The sequence below is a fragment of the Vicia villosa genome, linkage group LG6 (assembly GCF_029867415.1).
Source record: "Vicia villosa cultivar HV-30 ecotype Madison, WI linkage group LG6, Vvil1.0, whole genome shotgun sequence".
In the NCBI taxonomy this organism is placed as follows: domain Eukaryota; kingdom Viridiplantae; phylum Streptophyta; class Magnoliopsida; order Fabales; family Fabaceae; genus Vicia; species Vicia villosa.
The window spans coordinates 22,000,172-22,002,133 of NC_081185.1; the positions used below are offsets into that span (position 1 = coordinate 22,000,172).

General features: G+C 33.4%; 1 protein-coding gene across 1 annotated transcript; it reads left to right on the plus strand.

Annotated features, from left to right (window-relative positions):
- The first annotated feature begins 239 nt into the window (after nt 1–239).
- Nucleotides 240–1,731, plus strand: LOC131611327 (ribonuclease 1-like). Its single transcript, XM_058883373.1, has 3 exons — nt 240–421; nt 512–667; nt 1,209–1,731. Exons 1-3 carry the CDS (start codon nt 317–319, stop codon nt 1,629–1,631), a joined length of 684 nt encoding a protein of 227 aa, XP_058739356.1. The 5' UTR covers nt 240–316; the 3' UTR covers nt 1,632–1,731.
- Nucleotides 1,732–1,962: the final 231 nt, after the last annotated feature.

A 1,962-nucleotide genomic window follows, 5' to 3' on the forward strand; every position in this document is an offset into this window, starting at 1 on the left:
TGAACAATACCTTAAATAATAAAAGAAAATCCCCTTATATAGTTTGTTAACAAAGAAGCACCGACAAGTCATAATCGTACGTTGCGTTTACACATTGAATTGAAAACCACATGATTATTATTGCATGATATAAAGCATATACTGTTACGATACTCTTCCCTTTTAATTTATTACTTTCAAACTTTTTCTTCTCTTTTTGGACTCTTCGATTTCTTCCTATAAATACATCAATCCATTATACCATTCCATAATTGTCACACTCATTCAACACCATAAAAACACCACTAACCCTTTTGTGAATTGCACCAGTCCAAAAATGGAGTCTAAAGGGTCAATTTTAATTAAGCTTCTCTTGCTTCTTCAATTATCAATTCTATGTGTTTCACAACAAGATTTTGATTTCTTCTACCTTGTTCAACAGGTAACATATAGAACTCATTTCAATCATCATTAACATGATTGTAGTCACTATGTACATTTGAATTAGTTATATGGTTATTTGTATTTGTAGTGGCCAGGATCATTCTGTGACTCAAAGAAGAGTTGTTGCTATCCGACAACGGGTAAACCTGCTGCTGATTTTGGTATTCATGGTTTATGGCCTAATTATAAAGATGGCACTTATCCTTCTAACTGTGATCCCAATAGCCCTTTTGACGAATCTCAGGTATTTTTTCATTCTTTACTAATTGCATTTTTTATATCATCACTCCCTTATGATTACTAGACTTTATCTTAGAGGTGGCAATGCCCTTCTCATTTAGGCTTGCCCAAAAAAAAAAGCGGGACGGGCCCAATATAATTGAGGTTGAGGGTGCGGGTAAAAATGAGGGCGGGGCGGGGATACGAGTTTTCCATCCCCAAAGGATAAAAGTTGCAAATTTGTTTTTTTGTTAATATACGCCTTGCAAAAATCTGAAAAAAAAAGCATAACCTAATAAGACATTCATATTAGAAGGTACAGATCTAATTCGTTGTTTTGTTCCTATGAAGGCTAAATTAGAATGCCGGCAGGCAGGCCGTTTTGCCCTGCTACTATATGTTATCTATTTCTTATTATCTTTATGAGAACTTTTCAGCTTCTACATATATAGTACATTAAATGAATAAAAAACAATGACCTTTTCAACCGAGTATCAGGATCTAAAAGCCAAAACAAAATTTGTTTTTATCCTATTAACTTGTGTTTGTGTATATAAATATTACAGATATCTGATCTCACAAGTAGCTTACAAAAGAATTGGCCCACACTTGCATGCCCAAGTGGTGATGGAATAGAATTTTGGACACATGAGTGGGAGAAACATGGAACTTGCTCAGAATCAAGCCTTAAACAACATGATTATTTTGAAACAACTCTCAACTTGAAACAAAAATCCAACCTCCTTGATGCTCTTACAAGTGCAGGAATACAAGCTGATGGAAATTCATACAGCTTGAGCAGTATCAAAGGAGCTATAGAAAAGGGAGTTGGGTTTACTCCATTCATTGAATGCAATGTGGATTCATCTGGTAACAGTCAGCTATATCAAGTTTACTTGTGTGTGGACACTTCTGGATCAAACTTCATTGAATGTCCAGTTTTCCCCCATGGCAAATGTGGATCTGAGATTGAGTTCCCAACTTTTTAAGTATTAGTCAGCGACAATAATATATCATCTATACTTCATTTATGATATTTGTTTACATGTTCTTTACATGTATGTTATAATAGTGATAATTGAATTTGAACCAGTGTTTGTTTTTTCAATTGAAATTTAGCTTACAAATGAGTTGACACTTTAGATTCTAGCAATCTTCTTTACTCCATAGTTCACCGGTTTATTGAAAAATTAGAATAAAATAAATTATGCAAAACAGTATGAAAGAAATAAACCTAATAGACAGAGTGGATATAAAGGATGATAGATAAATATTACATTGTAGATCTCTATTTAGCTAAATCCAAATATTACAAGCATA